The 20026-nt window shown below is 37.1% G+C and overlaps 1 protein-coding gene across 1 annotated transcript; it reads left to right on the top strand.

Moving 5' to 3' along the window:
* Positions 1–968: 968 nt before the first annotated feature.
* LOC125235612 lies at positions 969–2285 on the top strand. Its single transcript, XM_048142210.1, has one exon. The coding sequence runs from the start codon at positions 969–971 to the stop codon at positions 2283–2285; it is 1317 nt and encodes a 438-aa protein (XP_047998167.1).
* The last annotated feature ends 17741 nt before the right edge of the window (positions 2286–20026 follow it).

The following is a 20026-nucleotide window of genomic DNA, read 5'->3' as shown; positions in this document are numbered from 1 at the left end:
ACGCGTTTGATGATATCTACTGCGTAATAAAATGTCAAATTGGAAAAATTGATGCACCTTCTCAGAGCACCCCGACATCCAGGGATTCGAGCCATTCCTGTAAGGACAACTCCATTAAAATCCCAAGGATTGATCTTCCGTCTTTCGATGGAGATATTCAAAATTTTCCTTTCTTCTATGAAACATTTAAACGTGTTATTCATGAGAATAAAAACCTTACGGATTCTGAGCGTGTTCACTATTTATTTAGTCATCTGACAGATAAAGCTAAGTCGATCTGTGCTGGAGTAATACCTGCCGCAGAAAACTATAACACAGTATGGGAAGCATTAATCGCGAAATATGATGACAAACGCGCATTGGCTACGTCATATTTAAACCAGCTGTTTTCGATGAAGCCTGTCAACGTCAACGGTCCTTCGGCATCTACTTTAGAAAAAACAATTGATTCGTTTGCTGCTACTATTTCAGCAATAAAACAACTCAAGCTCGAAAACTTAAGTGATTTTATTTTCATTCACCTGGGTCTTAAGTTATTAGACTCGGACACCACCAAGAATTTCGAGATGTCTATTCGGAATTCTTCTAAGATGCCTACATATGATGAATTCATTTGTTTCGTTAGAGAGCAAGTAAAGATTTTATATCGGACATCGCAACGAGCGCCAACTAAGCTTGAAAGCGTATCCGCTGCCAGCACTAGCAGCGTGCGAGCTCCACTTCCTCGGACGCCCCAGGCGTATATTAGCACGCAAGGGCATAAGGACGAAAACCCATGTGCTTTGTGCAAGAGTAATGATCACTCGCAACTCTATAATTGTAACTCTTTCGTGAAACTCACGCCTAACGAAAAATTTAATTTCGTTAAGGAAAATCACGCGTGCACTAATTGTCTAAACACGCACCATACTGCATCAAAATGTTCCTCATACAAAACCTGTCGTAAATGTAAGGGAAAACATCACACCATGTTGCACTTCGATAACTCAAAGCCCGCATTGAATAGAAACGAGTCCAAGTCCTCATCTAAAGATGATAGTGAAGCTAGCACAAGTTCATCAGTTAAGGACAACAGTGCCTCTGTATGCACGCATTCGGCATCGGGACAGAATAAATCACCCTTGACGGAGATTCTCGCCACTGCTAAGGTACTCGCTAGTGGACGTAACGGCAAGGACAAGGTTTTGAGGTGTCTGCTGGATCCAGGATCTCAGAAACATTACGTTACCTTGAAGTGTTGCAAGAGTTTGGGTCTTCATGTACTCAGCAGCCCTGTAACTTCAATAAATGGATTAGGTGGAACAGCAATAACGCAACCCATTCGAGGAACTGTCAACTTAACCTTTAGGTCAAGATATGATCCTAATCGTCAATATACTATCGAAGCGCTTGTTTTAGACGAGATCACGCCTGATTTACCTACCTGTCATATTGATCAATCTACAACTGATCTGTTTGATAATTTACATCTTGCAGATGACTCCTGGGCGATTCCAGGTGAAATTGACGTACTTCTTGGTGTCAAGTTATTCACCAAATTGTTAATGTCAGAGAAGATTGAAAACAAACCTGGTTTTCCTGACGCCTTGGAAACTACACTGGGGTACATCATATTAGGCGATGCTCCCGCAGTAAACACTTCCTACTCAGCAGCAGGATATTTTACTTCAGTTGATGTGGGAAATCTAATGCGAAAATTCTGGGAAATTGAAGATTTAGATGGAGGCGTGATTTATAATGCTGACGAGAAAAAGGCTGAAGATATATTCAACAATACAGTCAAGCGTTTAGAAGATGGACGTTACGAAGTAGCACTCCCATTTAAATTGGAACCAAGCAATTTAGGCGATTCTTACAAGACAGCCGAACGCCGGTTTTTGGCACTTGAAAGAAAATTCCGCGCAGTACCAGAATTAAAACCCGCTTACGATGAAGTTATTCGTGAACACATTGATAAAAAATATTTATCTGAAGTTCCAAATGATAAGTCTAATGCTGCTTATCATATACCCCACCACGCAATTGTCAAAAATGACAGAACTACTACAAAGGTTCGAGTGGTGCTGGACGCTAGTGCACAGACCACAAGCGGTTTATCATTAAATGACATTCTTCACGCAGGACCAAGTCTTCAAGCTGACTTGTTTTGCATTCTACTAAACCTAAGATTGTTTGCTATAGCTATTACGTCTGATGTACGTCAAATGTATCTGTGTATTGACGTACGGGGGAGGATCGTCCTTATCAGCGTATACTTTATAGGTTTAATCCTGAAGAAACTATAAGAATATTTCAATATAATAGGGTAGCTTTCGGCCTACGCAGCAGTCCCTTTCTAGCGCTGCGAACTGTCAAACAGTTAGTAGATGATGAAGGCGACAAATACCCACTCGCAAAAGAAATTGCATCTCGTAATGTTTATATGGATGATGTAGCCAGTTCAGTTATTGATGAACACCAAGCTGTACAAGCGACTAAAGAGCTGCTGGATTTATTCTTAAAGGGTGGATTCCAACTAGCAAAGTGGTCGTCAAATTCTGAAGCTGTTCTGAAAGAAATACCAACAGAGCTACATTTGTCGAAAAGTGTCACCTTCGACGATGATACAACGTTGAAGATTTTGGGTCTACGTTGGTATCCTGGTGAAGACGTATTCAAATTCCAGGTTAGTTCCGATGACCGACCGTGTAGTAAAAGGAACATTTTATCATCGGTAGCTCGACTATTTGATGTTCTAGGCCTGGTGGCTCCTGTCATCGTGTACGCTAAGCTTCTAATAAAGGAGTTATGGCTTTTGAAAATCGATTGGGATGAATTGCCACCTGATCATATTGTACGCCAATGGCAACTGTTCCAGAGCGAACTACCGCTGTTATCTCACATTAGCATTCCCAGACATATAGGTGTTATTGAAAGCTGTTCATTAACTATCGTCGGGTTTTCAGATGCTAGTGAAAAGGCTTATGGTGGAGTGGTTTATGCCTATGTCAGCTTGCCTAATAACGACAGAGGAGTTATTAATTTAATTTGCGCTAAATCTAAAATTTCACCTGTAAAGGTTATAAGCCTAGCAAGACTGGAATTATGCGCAGCGCTGCTACTGTCACAACTAATAAAAAGGGTGGTTGACACATACTCGACCAGATTCAATATTGACTCTGTGTTAGCCTTTTCCGATTCAACAGTAACACTCTGTTGGATTCATTCGTCGCCTCATCGATGGCAAACCTTTGTGGCAAACCGTGTTACCAAGATCCAAGAGAATTTGTCAAGTAATCATTTCTACCATATTAAGGGAACGGAGAATCCTAGCGACTGTCTGTCCAGAGGTTTAACTCCATCTCAACTAGTAAATCATCCTCTATGGCTTTCAGGCCCTCCGTGGATGAAGTTTCCGAAAAAGGAATGGCCTGTTCAGCCGTTTATTCCAGATGAAGTCAATGTTCCTGAAGAAAAAACGGTTTCCTTAGTGACATGTGATAGTTCGAAAAATAACATAATTTATGAATTGTCTAAACGATTCTCTTCATGGATTAAATATGTACGCACAGTTGCCTATATCTTGAAATTCATTAAAAAAATATCTATAGGTCCTATTAATGCTGATGACTTAATAGCAGCCGAATTGGAAATAGTGCGAGCTCTACAAAGAGTTTATTTTAGTAGACATATATTAGATTCGACCTTGAAGAAGGGGTTTGTAAAGGCCTTTACAAGCCTGAAGCCGTTTATTGAAGATGGAATCCTACGTGTTGGAGGGCGTCTCAGTAACTCTAATGAAGATTACGATTATAAACATCCTTTGTTATTGCCACGTCGTGATCACATCATTAACTTACTGGTCGATTATTATCATCGACGCCATTTACATGCAGGACCTGAAGCTCTTATATCTATTCTGCGACATCGGTTCTGGATTATAGCAGCTAGATGTATTATTCGTCATCGGATTCACTTATGCAATTATTGCTTCCGAATCAAGCCAAGGGCTAACTGCCCAATGATGGCAGATTTACCAGCATGCAGGGTAAATCAAGTTGAAAAGGCCTTTATACATACTGGCTGTGATTACGCGGGTCCTTTGTATTGTACACCTGTTCGACGTAGAGGTGTGAAGAGTCAAAAGGTCTACTTATGCCTTTTCACGTGTCTCACGACGCGGGCCATTCATTTAGAACTTGCAACTGACTTAAGTACAGCAAGTTTTATGTCGGCATTTAAGCGGTTTTTATCCAGACGTGGTCCTGTAAAATATATGTACAGTGATAACGGAACCAATTTCCAGGAGCCAACACATATTTGCAAGAGCTTCATGATTTTCTGGGAAATGAGTACTGTGAAGCTTGGGAAAATGAACTAGCTGCCAATCAAATAATTTGGCGGTTTATCCCTCCCAGCGCTCCACATTTTGGAGGCTGTTGGGAAAGTAATATCAAATGTGTCAAATCCCACTTGTTTCGCACTATAGGTAAACAAATATTATCATTTGAAGAATTAATGACAGTTCTTAGTCAAATTGAGGCTTTGTTAAATTCTAGGCCACTATCCGTGTTAAGTTCTGATCCCGCGGAACCTTCTGCTTTGACACCGGCTCATTTTCTTCATGTTACTCCTTTAAATTATCTCCCAGCTGCGTCAATTGCGGAGGTAACCTCTGATCATCTCTTACAAAGATATCAATTATTAGATCGCTTAACGCAATCATTTTGGAAGAGGTGGCGCGATGAGTATTTGCACACGCTTCAAACCAGACAAAAATGGAATACTCCTTCTAAGCCTGTTAAGGAAGGAACAGTTGTAATCATTCTTCAAGAAAATGTCAGGCCTCTACAATGGCCGTTAGGTCTTATAACTCAGCTCATTCCAGGCAGGGATGGTATTGCCAGAGTTGCTTTGGTTAAAACAAAATCTGGCATACTAAAAAGGCCTTTAGTCAAATTATGTCCTTTGCCTTCTCAGTAATTATATATTATATTAGTTATTAATCTTAGGTTATGTATTAGGCCTAAATTGTTTATGTTATTTTAATTTCTTTGAGCAATGAGGATGCTATTACGTAATTATTTATTTTAATAACTTTTGAAAGCTACTTCTTTCAAGGCCGGGGGAATGTTTGCGCCTCAATTCAAAACTTCTTGTTAAAAACCTATTATGGCCTCCTCGTCGGGTGTTGTCAACAAGGAGTTAAAAATAAAGAAAAAGGTGACAGTAACGTCAGTGTCACGAAAGAAAAACTCGAAATTCATGTGTTGCGAAGATTGTGTTAATCATATATAATTAAAAGGATCCTAAAATTAATATCTAAATTCAACCAACTAAACCCAAAGTCAGTGAGAACACTCGCCAAGGAGCAAACCAGTGACCTAAATATTCGGTAAGTTATTCCGCAGCCCCAGGTTACATAGTGGTACTTACATCTGATGTTTAGTTTAATCCGCTACTTTTGATGCCGACTGTACCTGTGTTCAATAGAAAATCACAGAGGATATAATTTAATCAATGGTTGTTATTTGACAACGTTCGCATAAATCCAGAAATTTCGGCGTCTGGGGAAATCACTTGGCCTGTTTCTGCTGAAATTATATCATACCGCTTGTAATATATACCCTGTACCTCCTGTGATTGAAATAATCTTTATTTACATGAAAATATTTACAACATTATTAAGAAACTAAGACTAAACTTAAAAGCTAGCTAATGCCTAAAATAGGCCCTTGAGGCATTGTACCAAGGATACTGGCGATATTTCCTCGCTGTATCGCAATGCTTTGTGCGAGGAAGTCGCCAGCTCTTCGGTCACCAGGGTACGTAGCCGAATTGCACAAACGCTCACGAAACGAAACGCTCGTAGATATCTATCTCTATCGCTCTTGCGTATTGGCGCGACAGAGCCAGACTACCTTTCGCGGCGTTTTGTTTTCGTTTTTGCGTCGCAGAAATGCCATTCGGCTACGGCACCAGGCCCCGTAGCCGAATGGCATTTCTCCGACGCCAAACGAAAGCGATACGCAGCTGGCTCTGTCGCGCCAATACGCAAGCGCGATAGAGATAGATATCTACTAGCGCTTCGTTTCGTGAGCGTTTCGTGAGCGATTGTGCCATTCGGCTAGCCACCCAGTTACCTCAACCAGACGCTTCGCGATTTCTGTAAACAACTTCGCACTGGGACCCCATGAACTTAGAGTTTCTACGCCATAAATAAAATATTATAGGACATTCTTACACAGATTGACTGAGCCCCACGGTAAGCTCAAGAAGGCTTGTGTTGTGGGTACTCAGACAATGATATATATAATATACAAATACTTATATACATAGTAGGGTGATGTATATTTTATCAGAGTTAAAAAGTGCTATGTCTCACCCCCTCAAATTGTTCTCTGGTACTAAAAAGTTATTGTAATTTTTTTTTAGAATTTTTCGATAAATTTTAAAGGTCGCTACTACACAATGAAAATTTTTATTTTTCATACAAAATGATTTTTTCAATATATTTTTTTTTCGTTTTTTCTGTCTTAAAACAATGTTTTAAGGTATTTAAAGCTATTTTTAAGGATATTTGATATTAAGAATAATTTCGTTTGATTTTTCATAATTTTTATTCCTGTACTGTTGGTACAAGTCAATAAAATCCACTAAAATCAGTGTTTAATACACCTAAAACACGAATTTTATGCGTAAAAAAAAATTAAGCTGTAATGTTATATCAAATTTTAGGTACATGAATACAATGATTCGTCATAAGTATCATAAAAAAAAAAGTAATAAAAAAATCATTTTGTATGAAGAATCAAAATTTTCAACGTGTGGTAGCGACCCCTAAAATGTAACGAAAAATTCTGAAAAAAAATTACAATTATTTTTTAGTACCAGAGAACAATCTGAGGGGGTGAGACATAGAACATTTTAACATTGATAAAATAAGAATCACCCTAATACATAGAAAACATCCATGACTCAGGAACAAATATCTGTGCTCATCACACACATAAATGCCCTTACCGGGATTCGAACCCGGGACCGCGGCGTAGCAGGCAGGGTCACTACCGACTGCGCCAGACCGGTCGTCAGAACATGCCATGGACCTATAGTAGAGCGGCGAGAGGGTCTCGGGAAAAGTTGATGTGACTGGAGAGTATACTGCTGACAAGTGGTATCGTTGTGATCGGTACACTTTACTGAGTACGAAATAATGACTTGTCACTTTCTCAGACTGTGGGGGGGTTAACTATGACGTCACAAAGATCGCGGTCCCGGGTTTAATTTTTTTGCCAATTTGTCTAGAACCCCTTATCCAATTTTGAAAAATGAAGTGTCGATTGAAAGCGTATAATATGCTGATTAAGATTTATTATATGTGAAAAGTATAGTTTTGTTAGTTATTTTTTAATTAACAATAATGCAAAAAATACGTTTTTTTTACTCTCTTTTTTGATTTTTGTGACTCAAAAAGGCAATGAAAACGGCCACTTAGCTAAATAATATGTTATATAAATCATTTAACTACATTATTAAGCTATCTGTTGCTTTTTGAATTTCTACGATCGGATAATAAATGAGCAAACTACAACCACATACCTGTAGGCGGGGAGTACCGCTTGACACGCGTTCCCATACATTCGGCGTCTACCAAATTACACCTCGCGCAAAATTCGTTTCAAGCAGATATACCTCTAATCTTATTCATCGTAACCTATCAATATTGATATCATTTGAAAGCACAATTAAAGTACTTTAAAAAACAATGTCAATCATTTTTTTAAAATCAATAATCGCCAGTCTGTGGTGGTTACAAAGGAAAAAAGTGGGTATGCAATTTGACTGGTTTCCTAGGTTTGATACCCTAGACGAGTTTAAAAGGGGAGGTAAAGGTGACATATGGGTTTTTCTCTGGCCTAAAAGCTACACAGAGGGTCAGGGAGAAAAAACTATGGTTTAAGTTTAGTTTTAAGTTATTTTTTCCTTTATTTGTTGATTTTATTGTGTTAAATTTTTTTGTAATTTTATCAAGGATACACGTTGGTTTCTTTTGCTAAAAGTTGCCTTTTTTATGAGAAATGTTATGAATTTTATGGCTTTTTCCGATAGAGACTAAAATTAACTTTCAAATAAGGCCACATAGTCATACTTTTACTTATATAATATTAAGGGTATGACTATGTATCAGTAGGCCACATAGTCATACTTTTACTTATATAATATTAAGGGTATGACTATGTATCAGTATGACTATGTGGCCTTATTTGAAAGTTAATTTTAGTCTCTATCGGAAAATGCCATGAAATTCATAACATTTCTCATAAAAAAGGGAATTTTTAGCAAAAGAAACCAATGTGTATCCTTGATAAAATTACAAAAAAATTAAACACAATAAAATCAACAAATAAAAGAAAAAATAACTTAAAACTAAACTTAAACCCTAGTTTTTTCTCCCTGACCCTCTGTATAGCTTTTAGGCCAGAGAACAACCCATATGTCACCTTTACCTCCCCTTTTAAACTCGTCTAGGGTATCAAACCTAGGAAACCAGTCAAATTGCATACCCACTTTTTTCCTTTGTAACCACCACAGACTGGCGATTATTGATTTTATGAAAATGATTGACATTGTTTCTTAAAGTACTTTAATTGTACTTTCAAATGAAACCAATATTGATAGGTTACGATGAATAAGATTAGAGGTATATCTGCTTGAAACGAATTTTGCGCGAGGTGTAATTTGGTAGACGCCGAATGTATGGGAACGCGTGTCAAGCGGTACTCCCCGCCTACAGGTATGTGGTTGTAGTTTGCTTATTTATTATCCGATCGTAGAAATTTAAAAAGCAACAGATAGCTTAATAATGTAGTTAAATGATTTATATAACATATTTTTTAGCTAAGTGGCCGTTTTCATTGCCTTTTTGAGTCACAAAAATCAAAAAAGAGAGTAAAAAAAAAGTATTTTTTGCATTATTATTAATTAAAAAATAACTAACAAAACTATACTCTTCACATATAATAAATCTTAATCAGCATGTTATACGCTTTCAATCGACACCTCATTTTTCAAAATTGGATAAGGGGTTCTAGACAAATTGGCAAAAAATTGAAACCCGGGACCGCGATCTTTGTGACGTCATAGTTAACCCCCCCACAGTCTGAGAAAGTGACAAGTCATTATTTCGTACTCAGTAAAGTCTACCGATCACAACGATACCACTTGTCAGCAGTATAGTATATGCTGAGGCGGGACCATTTCGTGGTAAACAACATTTATACTGTTTTTTTTTTTATAACCATTTGTTTGTATTTTTATTTTATGTGTGTTTACCATGAATAAATGCTTTGTATTGTATTGTATTGTATTGTATTGTATACTCTCCAGTCACATCAACTTCAAAACTAGACGACTTTTTTCAATTCCGCCGCCTTACTACTAGAGTTTCTAAATTCATTCAATTTTCTGGATTCATCAATCACTTCCTGTGTTTCAATTTACATTGGAGACGTACATGTGTTTAAATATTCATTAAAAACACTCAAGATATGTAAGGAGGGATAAAAAAATATTCATATTTATTTTAATGGTGATCTTTTTCCCGCACGATGGGCCCATTTCTCAAAGCTACAAGTTACGATTTACAAGTGGTAGTCACTGTCTAATATGACAAGTTGGAAAGAGTTCCGCTTGTAACTTGTAACTTTCAGTTTTGAGAAATGGGCCACAGGTCGTAACTTTATTAACATACAATTGTCAGGTCGAGACTTCATAGGGCCATAATTGATATATTTAACGTAGGTATTTATTCTCAATCAATAGCTAGACTGGATAATTTATATAATGTTCTAATTTAATTTATTACACAGATGTATGTACTGAAAAGCGTCGTACGATTCACGTGCGAGGAGAAAGTTCGTAACTCTGGTCGATTTTAAACACTCCCTTCAGTCGTGTTTTAATTTATCGCCACTCGTTTCGAACTTATTCTTTTCCGCACTTGTATAGTATACTATCTATTTTTTACGTTGTCCAAAAATAGGGCACTGGTCTCAAAAAAGACCATCCTGTATGATTATATTTTTGTATTTTTTTTTTCTTTACAGCATTTTTGGGACTACAGGTTGGCGATGAGGTTTCAATTCACGATTTTTTTAGTCTTGCCCGTAAAAGGGTTAAATCTGGTCGATTGAACTCACATCTGATCCACATTGAAAGTTGATGAGTTCACACAATTGCATCAGTCACTTGGCAAGTGGGCGGCGTAGCCGACGGTTGAACCACTGATGGTCTACGGCGTAGCCCGTAGCAATAAACTTAGCACTGCGCAGCGAGGGCGTAGCATTACTTGTTTTTTATTTTCTTGGATTTTTTAGGTTAGTATTTTTCTAACTTGATATGATGAATGGTGATCTGCCGTACGCCATACTAGCTATGACTGTCTACGGCTTAGCTCGTAGCAATGAGCAGCACTGGGAGGGCGTAGTTTTTATATGCTTTTTCAACTTGCCTTGTTAGTATGTGAGTGTACGTCAAAACGTAGAAGCTAAATTTGATCCACTTCCCGGTTTCCGATTGAGCTGAAATTTTGCACTCATATGTACCTAAATCACGTGACAATGCAATATTATGGTATCATGGAGCTGATCTGATGATGGAGCAGAAAGGTGGTCACAGGAACTCTGTAAGGAAACGTCGTATCGTCGTATCCCCACCGAGTAAGGGGTTTTAGAAACGTCTCGGAGAGCAGTAGATGACTGTTGAAAGAAAGTATAGTAAGTAAAGTACAGTCGGCGATAAAAGCTTGTGCCAAAAATGATTTTTTTACAAAAAAACTTATTATTCTGTATTTATTTTCTTATGTTTTTTAGGTTAGGATATTCCTACTTGACATGGTGAATGGTGATCTGCCATAGACAGCCATACTAGCTATGGCCAAGCTTATAGCAATAAACAGCACTGCGAGGGCGTAGCATTTCACTTTTTTGTTTTCTTGTTTTTTTTTTAAGTTAGGATTTTTCTATCTACTTGGCATGATGAATGGTGATCTGCCATAAATATCTGTCTACGGCCTAGCTCGTAGTTTAGTTTAGTGTATTTATTTCATAATGGTAAATTAGAGTATAAATTATTCTACGTAGTAATGAAATTCGCCGTAGCAATGAAATTAGCACTGAGAGGGCGTAGCATTTAATTATGGCGTTTTTCTCATGGTTATGTTTGGCCGAAATTTTCTTATTTGACTTGCCGAATGACGATCTGTGTTACAGTTACGCCAATATACTGTAAAATATTATTGTACTGCTGTCAAAAACATAAAATTAGTAAATAATCAACGTTTTCCGAAGCAACGTATGTAAGACCTTGATAAAACTACACGGTTTCAACTAAGCAAAACGCGTATTTAAAAAACAGGTCTTGAGACCGAAACGGGGTTTTATAACCACTATATCTTTGTCTAAAAAGAAACGACACTTTGCCATTATTTCTGTGTCCACAGACGCGAGGAGACAAGCCTAAGTTTCTTGAACCGGCGCCGTCCCGGGGCCTATCTATAAAGTTGACAGCGCGAATTTTGTCAACCTCGCCTCCAGCAGGGCAAGCATGGTACCGCCGACAGTATCTCACCCGCGAGATATACCGCCCGTCCTTATATAGAACTTTATTTAAAAATAGGACGGTCAGTCCATTTTTTTGCGAGATACTATCGAACCTATCATGTGCTTGCCCCGCTGGGCTTCTACTATGAGTTTTGACGATTTAACTAGGAGATTCCTAGAACAAATTGAATAGGCGAGACGACTAAAAAAAACAAATTAGTCCATCAATTATTATTAGATTATCAAATAATATAAGACACGTATTTTTTCTTTTTTCTCGTAAACGAAAAATGACGACGGTAAAGTGCGTTGAAGTTTAGCGTGACGTCACGCCTAGGTACAATTTTTACTTAGAAGTGACGTCACAAACCCCGGAACCCCCGGAACTTTGATGATCTATATCTTTGTATTTTTTCATTAATTAGAAAAAGCGATAAATATGTGTTCAGTATTTTTGGATGATCTAACTGACTGACTACAGAATGCCATTTTTAATCCCCGACGCAAAAACGACGGGGTATTATAAGTTTGACGTGTCTGTCTGTATGTATGTTTGTCTGCCTGTGTGTGTGTGTCTGTGGCATCGCAGCTCCCAAACGGATGAACAGATTTAGATTTAGTTTTTTTGTTTGAAAGCTGAGTTAGTCGGGAGTGTTCTTAGCCATGTTTCATGAAAATCGGTCCACTATCTTGGGGGTTTTTTCAAAATTTTATTTTTGTGGTCATGTTAGGTTATTCACTAATAAACTATTTTTATTTTCTATATATATTCTCAAACGCTATAAACTCATGGTAGCTCTGATTGCTGATATGGCGCCGACGATCTGTAAATGGCTCTATTAATTCTGTGACGGTATCATGATCATGAAATATTGGCCCAAGCACGAGAATTGCTTATCGCTAGGATGGACATTTTTCTTTTCTCAACGATGTTCAATTTATTTAGGTACTGGGGATCGATTTTTAAATTTCGAACGCACGAATTCGCCGTTCGAAAGTTTGTGGAGAATGACGTACCTAATGCTATTTTTGAAGAAGGACGGCTAGTAATTTTTAAACTAGTGGTAATGACCACTCGTTTTCGATTCTGTTAGTAGAAATTAAATCGCTAGTAGTGGAGATATTATTGAACGAATTTCACGAAATCGAATGGCCGAGATTAAAAAATTCGAGAATTCCATATAAAGTCTACCGATGTCCCGTACAAACGCTAATTTCTGCAAATTTGCTGGTGTAAGAGGATTCTTTCCTATGACAATGTACAGAATAAAATTATGCACAGTGAAATGATCGTCTGCTTTAAACACTGAAGAAAAAAAATCACAACACATGAATAATGATGCGTCTATACGGAACAGCCTATAAATTGCTCCTATATAGCTCCGTCTCCATATAATAATAAATTAAAGTAGAAAAAGTATACAATTTCTAAACAAGTCAAAGTTGTGGTTACATAAAGAACACGCGACTTTATTTATTTAAATAATTCTGATATTTAGCTTTTAGTACTAGATTTTTGTGATCAAATAAGGATAAGGAAAAGAGAGTGCAAATGACTGCAGTTCATTACTGCCTGCATTTGCGCTTCATTTTGACAAACTACATCACCTTGAGTGGGGCATAGCGTCTTATTGTTCCTTTGAAACGAACAGTAAGTAAATTATACACTGAGAGAAATTTGCATTGTGAATTTAACAAGTTCGACTTGTTGCGGTTTATCCGTTTGAATCAGCCAAACGTATGTTTAAAACAATATATGTCAGGTTGTTTTTATAAAATCGACTTGTTGATTCAAATATATTGCCGATTCAAATGACAAGTAGCTTGTTGTTTGAACCAAAGAGCACGTAGGCGCTATTTTAACCAAAAAACTTGTTGAACGAACATGAAAACTGGTTGTATTTTCTCTCAGTGTACCTATTTGAAATAGAAAATCTTTTGTCTTTCATTAGTAACCACTAAAAAACATTTACAAAGAACTTTCGGAGGTAGAAGAACGTTCGGACGCAAAAAGAAATACGAGCCTAAAACACTTTAGACGAGGTCAATGTCATTGCAAATACGAGTAAGCACTCCAGGGTACGTAGCCAAATGCAAAAACGCTCACGATAATATCATTATCTCTATCGCTCTACCGTATTGGCGCGACAGAGCCAGACTGCGTTTTGATCGTTGTCTAGCGTCAACGGTTGTCGTTTCGGTTAGGCCGGCTGTTCATATGATAGCCAGAAGACGTCTTGAGGTCGCTATTACGAAGCCTGCGCGAGATGTATGGCCTTCTTTCCTTGATAAGAATAAAAATAATAGGTACCTACACAATAGACTAGATCTTTGCCGCGGACCAGGCGAAAATCTCACCAGTCATCGCCTACCGGGAAAAATTTCGAATACTTGTGACGAATCCTCGTGGATGTCAGCTGCCGCTCCGTTGGTTGAGGAATGACTCTGAAATGCGTAAATAATTTAATCAACTGAATCGATCTTGTCAAATGATAGTTGAGATGCTCTTACGAAAAAAAAAAATATCAGATGGTTGTAACGTGTTAGAAAAGTCCTGTAAATATACTTTTTGAAGTGAAACTTCTAATGAGACTTCCAACTGACAGCGCGTAACACAGTCATTGTTACGTTGCGTGGAATGCCGCTCACTCAGCGCGTAACATTCTGTCAGCGCGTAACGTTTTTTTTACCTCATTCCTCGACTTACCAACAATTCTTATCCAATAAAAATAATCAATTAAAAGCGTGGTTGTCCGTAATGAAACCCAAAGATTGAATCAGAATACGCTCGTATGTCCGTAACAAAGTAGTTTGTGCAAGAAAGAACAACTGCTATTTATGACCTAGGTATTTGAATTGTTAATTCGGAAGTTAAAAGCATTGTAAGTCATTTAACTTGGTCAGCCTTTGTTCTCTTAGGAGGGCAAAGATTTCAAAAGTAAGGATAGGGCAATGAATATAATTTTTACTGAAATTTTTCGTTTTATGCGCCTTAGAACGACGCAACGTTTGCGTAACGCGCGCACTGAGACTCCACGGCTTGCATTCGTGCAGTGCGGTGTTACAGACACAGCAGGGGGGCTACCATGAAGTGCTAAAGCCGTTCAGTTTAGGTTGAGAGAGAGGGACGGAGCTATGGAACTGCTGTAGCTTCGTCCCTTTCTCTCAACCTAAAGTGTATGGCTTTAGCACTTCGTGGTAACCCCCCTGTTCTGGTACCATTTAGGTACCTGTTTGCCATATCCTTGGTAATATATAAATCAACAAACGAGGGTAGTTAATTGAGCTTCCAAATTTTTTTTTTGTTAAAAACTTTGCGTAAGCACCCGCTTATCTAGGCCTTGATATCGTTTGAGAATCTTGCTTCCCCTTAATGCGATACTACTTATAAAATGTTTGTGATTTATGTTTATTACCAAAATTCTCAGGGAGATCTGGGGATAAAAACATTTTATTTTGTGTGTAAACTTGAAAATAAAAATAATGTGGGTAAACGACAATCCAAAGTCCAACAGTTGACATACAGATTTCCCCTCTATTCCTAGTTACGTAAGTATAAATAGGATACTGACTAATTATTAGCGTAAATTAGTTAGATAGTTCATAATATTCAGTTGGTATACAGCGTGTGTATTCCATACGGGCGAATATCTTAATAACGATTAGTATCGGACCTAAGGAGCCTCACAACATGGTTTTTTTTAAATAGATGAGATATTTTTTTTATACATAATAAATTCAGCACGCAATGTATTACGTCCACATTAATTAGCGTACCTAACTAAACGTCATTACTACATGATGTTTATGTCATTTCAAATTAAGTTAGACAGCGTACATTGCTGCTTGGTCAGATTTTTAAAAAAACTTACTCGTAATTCCACTTTTTCGTAATTACACTTTTTAACAAAATTATTATCCTATACGATTCGTATGATCAGATACTATAACTGGATACTTTATTCGTCCGCATGGAATCCACACGCTGTATAATCTACTAACACTATTTAGTTATAAAACTTCGACTCAGGTTAGAAGTCAGCAGTTGAAAAGTTTGTACAAAAATTAAGAAAAAAGTTAGGTTTATTTGTTACTTTTTTTATTCCTTTTTGTTACCAAGATTTATTTCATGAATTGAGATTTCAGTAAGTTTTATTTGGCGATTATGGTTCTCTAGTATCTATATTTTCTTAATTATAACAATTATCCTGTGTATATATTACGAAAGTCAACGTATATCACTAAATGTTCGTAACAAAATAGGATCATTTAAAATTTTGCTGACGTGGATATGTACAAACTTTTTAAGAACTGCTAAAGTAATAAAAGAACTAATGGCACGTATAAAGTATGATTTTCTCATATACCGTTGTAACGCCCAGATATCTCTTCAGCCACCGTGATTTATCGAAAAATTATACAGTGTCCTATCCGACAGAACCCACTAACTTTATTTTTGTCACCTCATCGGTTCCCTTATCCATTCATCCATTTTAATTTCAATAAAACGGCCGGAAGGACATGAATAAAATATTTTAAGAGTTTTGAATGATTCACGGTTATTTTCATTAGACTTATATTGATTGATTGAATATAAGTCTAATAAAATATTTTATTAAATATTTGCCCCCACAATTTCTAACGAGAACCTTTTAAGGAAATTTAAAGGAGAAAACAAGAGTGCTTACTTCCAAGCTAAGAGAATCAAGTATTATAGAGACTTACTGTCAAAGTAAAATATGTAATCACAGCGCATAGACTGCCATCTCTCGACACAAGCTCAAAACTTTTAAACCTCATCTTTGACAATTTGGCCCATATTCTTAGCTTGATATGTGTTAAAATAGATATTAATATCAGCGCCATCTAGCCGAGCGTCCCCCAAAGGTGTAAAGCCATCTAGGCCACCTTACCTATTTCTATATGGTTCTGAGGTACGTTTTTTTCTTAGACTGTAGCTGTCTATACGAAGTTACATATGTCTTTCCTTCCAAGAATAGGCAGTCTAATATAATTTGGTACTTACATTGAATTTTTATAGGAGTCGCTCGTAAATGACAATAAAGAGCGTATGATCTCTAAGTTTTATTTATTACGATATAACCTTAGTTTATACTCGTATGTATTATTTAACATCACGACAGTTATTATCGGCCAAAAACTGTGGCCTATTTCATAAAAGTGACAATTGTTCCCCGAAAATGACACTTTGCCGTTCATTGCCCCACTAGAAAATATTGACGCTGTTACTAATCAACCTAGAAATAGGTACAGAATTGTTAGTGTCAAGTGTCAGTGTCACTGTGGTCAAATAGTCAACTGGCCCTAGTCAAGATCATGTTGTGCCTTGCTCGACCGAGAACTACAGACGTGTCGTTTAAATATGTACCTACTAGCTTTTGCTCGCGGCTTCGCACGCATTAAATTCAAGAATTCCGGAATCCTGCATACAAAGTCCCCCCCCCCTATTTTAGGGAAGTGGGAGGTTAGAAAGAGGCAAAAAGTAGCCTATGTCACTCTCCATCCCTTCAACTATTTCCACTTAAAAATCACGACAATTCGTCGCTCCGTTTTGCTGTGAAAGACGGACAAACAAACATACACTTTCCACATTATACTATATTGTTAGTATAGATAATGTCTACATCTTATCATCAACATATGTGCTGAAAGACAGACCTGAAATGTAGCCTTTTAAACCTTAATAGGCTACTTGATCCTTTTTTTAAAGTCTGTCGTACATGATAAATTGCTGTTCAAGTAATCGAAAAAAAAAAATTACCTACCATAACGTAATCAGGCGCAAACAACATCAGCCATGTTAATGTACAGAATTATGACGTCATTCGACTCGAAAACAACATTTTCTGACATTTAAATATGAGGTATAAATGTTATTATGTAAGTGATTGTTTCGACATGAAGTTAGGCTTGTAGTTATTCTATGATGTCACTTCATCTCTGACAGAGTTTTCGGTGGCCGAAATAAATAAAAAGTACACACGTTTTAATCAAAAATACGTAGTCATCATACACCCAAAATCTATAAAATATTGGTTTCTTATGTCAAATACTAAAGAAAACAATGATTTGACTGACTCCCAGCATGGATTTCGGAAAGGCCGTTCGACCACTACTAACCTTATTGTGTATGTTGATTACATTATGTCGCAAATGGAACTGGGCCACCAGGTAGATTCGGCTTACTTCGATTTCCGCAAAGCTTTTGACCTGGTTAGTAATGACATTTTGCTACAGAAGTGCTCTGCTTTGGGATTTACACCAAAGCTTCTGAGGTTCCTCTCCAACTACTTACGCAACCGCAGTCAGTTTGTCCAGATGGATGGATGCCAAACAGTACCATACTACACGCGATCAGGAGTAAGCCAGGGCAGCACCTTGGGTCCTACTTTATTTAACATCATGATAAATGATTTACCTGATGTGATATCCACCGCAGAGTGCCTTCTATTCGCGGATGACCTAAAGCTGTTTAGAAGCGTGCAGCATATGGCAGACTGTGAAGCGCTACAGCGTGACATTAACAGTGTTGCGGCCTGGAGTATTGCAAATCGGCTTTCCTTTAATGTCACTAAATGTAAGCTGATTTCATTCTCCAGAGCACGTGCAGCTAAAACCCCCTCGTCATATCATCTGCTAGGGGTACCACTAGAGAGGGTCGATGTGGTCCGCGATCTTGGTTTGACCTTAGAATCACATTTAGATTTCCGTGCGCATATAACTGAGATCTGTAAGCGTGCTAATAAAATGCTAGGTTTTATCATGCGAACTGCGTCGCAGTTTCAGAATCCTAAAGTGGCAATGACTCTGTACAATGCGTATGTTCGTAGTAGGTTGGAGTTTGGTGCATGTATCTGGGATCCTCATGAAGCAAAGTATTCTCTCATGGTGGAAAGGATACAGAGAAAGTTTGCCCGTTATGTCTACAAAAGGACGTACGGATACTACCCACTACTTTTTCCCTCATTATTTGTGTCTGGAATGGTAGGACTAGATACTCTAGAACTACGGCGGAAAATGTTATTAGTAATGCATTACTATAACCTGTTGCGTAATAGAATTAATAACAGTAAGGTGCTTGAGCGGATAGGACTGCTAGCTCAGGCGCCGAGAACGTGTGTACCTGGTGCCAGTGAGGGTGGCGCTCTGCCGCCACGACGCAGAAGAAGACTGTTTGCCGCAGGCGGGGTGCGCACGCGGCAAGCTGGTAATGCTCCCACCAATCGGGCACTCTCACTCCTAAATCAACTTTCAGTCGAACAGCCTCAGGTTGACGTATTTTTTGACTCCCCAGGGTCATTTTTGACTGGGTTATATATGTTTTTAAATTTAAGTGTGTAATGTTTAAATATGTATTTGTTTTTGTGTAAGTAAATTGTAAATTATGTAGCATGTAAGTGTCTTGGTTTTAATACTGTAAGCTTGTATGTTGTATGAATAAATAAATAAATAAATAAATAAATAAATTTATTCTGCCAAATTCGATATGAATCTAGTAGCCTATTGGGCATGAGGATGTTAAAAAAAATCTTAGTCCTTGCGGAGAAAATTATTGAGTGTTGGAGTAATTTAAGTATTCTACTTTTGAATATTTATCTAGGTAGCTAAAATGTCTACATTAAAAGTTAATGCTCTTAAGTATTTTTTTAAACACGGTTTCCAAAATAAAACAAAATCATTAAATACAAGCTACATAATATCAATTTATCCAAGGAAAAGGAAAATTATTCTTCCATTATGTTCTTTCAGCCAAAATAATTTCTTATTTACCTACGTCTAATGGTCCGACATACATATTTAAAACCAAGCTTTGGCTAAAAGGGCCATTATTGGAAATATAACTTTATTCCCATAATATTAAAAAAAGGAAGAACATGTACATAGAAAAACCTGTTAGAATTTTTAATCACAAGAAAAAACTAAATAGATACCAAATAAAATAACTTATTTTATTTAAAAAAAAAACTGGTATTTATATCAATATTAAACGTAAAAAAGTAATATTTTCTTTTCTATAATATCTATGTACGACCAGTAGATAATTAAAAAAAAATGAATATTTTATTATTAGTTTGGTTAAGTTGAAGCGTTGGAAAATTAATGTTAATTGAAGTTTTTGAGTTTAGTTGTATTTAATCAATTAAAACTTTGCAGACAATTTCCTTATTAATCTAAGTTTACAACTACTTGTCTTTGTTGTTTTTGACAGCTATTTATCTAATATTTACCAGAATTAAATAGAATATAGGAAGAAATTAGAAAAAAAATAAAAACAATGAAATAACCACAAAATTAAAATATTGAAATAACCCCCGAGCGTGACATAGTAGACCGATTTTCATGAAATATGGCTAGGAACACTCCCAACTAATTCAGCTCTCAAAAAAAAACTAAATCTAAATCGGTTCATCACTTCGGGAGCTACG

Source organism: Leguminivora glycinivorella, chromosome 17 (genome assembly GCF_023078275.1).
Source record: "Leguminivora glycinivorella isolate SPB_JAAS2020 chromosome 17, LegGlyc_1.1, whole genome shotgun sequence".
NCBI classification, from domain to species: Eukaryota; Metazoa; Arthropoda; class Insecta; order Lepidoptera; family Tortricidae; genus Leguminivora; species Leguminivora glycinivorella.
This window is presented reverse-complemented; position numbering and strand designations above follow the sequence as displayed.

Bases quoted from the DNA above. Each gene is read 5' to 3' on its own strand.
- LOC125235612 (XM_048142210.1), top strand. From the start codon at position 969: ATGTTGCACTTCGATAACTCAAAGCCCGCATTGAATAGAAACGAGTCC.